Raw genomic sequence first — 1,558 nt, forward strand, 5'->3', positions numbered from 1 at the left:
GCTGAGGTAGACACAAGAAGCCCAGTATTGCATGATTCAGTTTCTAAGTAACATCTGGGTGGCGCCTTCCCTGAGGAGGAAGCAAGTTAGTGGCTGCCCCGGGCCGGGAGCAGGAGGTGGAGGACTCCTAAGGAGCTACCCTCAGGGGTGCGGAACATGTTACAGAATTACAGAGTAATGCCGGTCAAATGCTCTGGTGAATGTACTGAAACGCTAGTGGGTTATACACTTTTAAAAAGCTACTATGATGAACTGTGTGACATATATATTTGTGTTCGTTAGACCTCTTAAAAGTAAGGCCAGACCAGGGATATAGCTCAGCGGCACAGTGCCTGCCGGGCAAGCGCAAGGTCCTGAGTTTGATTCCCAGTACCAAAATTAAATAAATAAGGCCAGGACGGTCTGCAGTGCGCCTTGGCGCTGCCTCTGCACTGGTGCTGTTTGCCAGTCCCCAGGCGTTCTGAACTGGGCAGACAGACAGCTCGCCCAGAAACACCACAGAGGCCTGGTTCTCAGCGCTTTTCATTGCAGCGGAGTTTGTTGTGAGGCTTCAGCCTCACATAAATGAAAAGCAAGAACAGAAATGAATGTGACAAAAACATAACGTACCTCAGCCTCACCTCTGCGCGGACGGCCGCGAGCACGCGGGACGGGGCTGTGCGGGGACCGGGGCTGTTCGCGGACTGTGCGGGGACTGCGGCTGTTCGGGACGGGCGAGCGCGCAGCTCCCAGGACGGCCGCCCGCCCGCCGCGACGTCAGCGCCGCCCTGTCTTCCAGTGCTGCTGTACGTGCGGAAGGAGACGGACGACGTGTTCGACGCGCTGATGCTCAAGTCCCCCACCGTCAAGGGCCTGATGGAAGCGGTGAGCGCCCGGGCCGGCCCCCGCAGCCCCGGGGCGGCTCGAGGGGAGGCCGGGAGGAGAGGGGAGGCCGGCGGGCGTGCGGGGGAGGGAAGCGGGGACCGCGGTGCTGCGGCGGTGAGACTGCGCGGGTGACGCCGAGCGGTTCCCTTTGTCTCTGCGTGAAGCCACGTGAGCCACATTTGACCTCCACATGCACACGGCGAAGCCAGGAAGTGTCTCGTTAGTGTAACCCGAAATAAAAATAACGCTGCTTGGTTAAGGAGAATACTCCTGCAGAAGTGCAGCGATCCGACGGAGGAGCCTTGCTCCGCCCAGCCCCGGTCTGCTTTCGCCCACCTGGGCTCGGGAAGGTGTTTTCTGTAGCCGTGAGACTAAACGGGGCCTGTGCACTCCCGCCCGGCGGCAGCCCGGCCGCCTCCGACCGCACTCCCCACCCCAACTCCTGTTACCCGCACCAACTGTTGGAGCTCGAGCTCTTCCCCGCCCTTTCCCCGTACCCGTATGTTGTGAAAGTTCCCGGCTTCGACCGTGCTGACGCCCCAGGATGGCTGGGAAAACCGGGACACCGAGTAGGACGTGGGGTCACGGGCCGCAATGCGTCGCAATGTGCCTCTAACTGGAATCATGCGTCGTAGTCTTCTGTGGCTGATTTCTTCCTTTCTTTTTTTCCTTCCTTTCTTTTCTTCTTCTTCTT

General features: G+C 59.3%; 1 protein-coding gene and 1 long non-coding RNA gene across 6 annotated transcripts in view; one reads left to right on the plus strand and one right to left on the minus strand.

The window, feature by feature from the left end:
• LOC102010368 overlaps positions 1-772 on the minus strand; it is a 13,163-nt gene extending 12,391 nt beyond the window's left edge. For all 3 annotated transcript variants that reach the window (XR_001233419.1, XR_001233421.1, XR_001233420.1), the window contains exon 1: positions 621-772. This is a non-coding gene — a long non-coding RNA (uncharacterized LOC102010368). The remainder of the gene's footprint in view (positions 1-620) is intronic.
• Grhl2 (grainyhead-like transcription factor 2) overlaps positions 1-1,558 on the plus strand; it is a 131,961-nt gene that overhangs the window by 117,406 nt on the left and 12,997 nt on the right. For all 3 annotated transcript variants that reach the window (XM_005381921.2, XM_005381919.2, XM_005381920.2), the window contains exon 14: positions 779-864. In XM_005381921.2, coding sequence (XP_005381978.1) covers positions 779-864 — 86 coding nt within the window. The remainder of the gene's footprint in view (positions 1-778; positions 865-1,558) is intronic.

Source organism: Chinchilla lanigera, unplaced genomic scaffold (assembly GCF_000276665.1).
Source record: "Chinchilla lanigera isolate Chin_1 unplaced genomic scaffold, ChiLan1.0 scaffold00016, whole genome shotgun sequence".
NCBI lineage: Eukaryota > Metazoa > Chordata > Mammalia > Rodentia > Chinchillidae > Chinchilla > Chinchilla lanigera.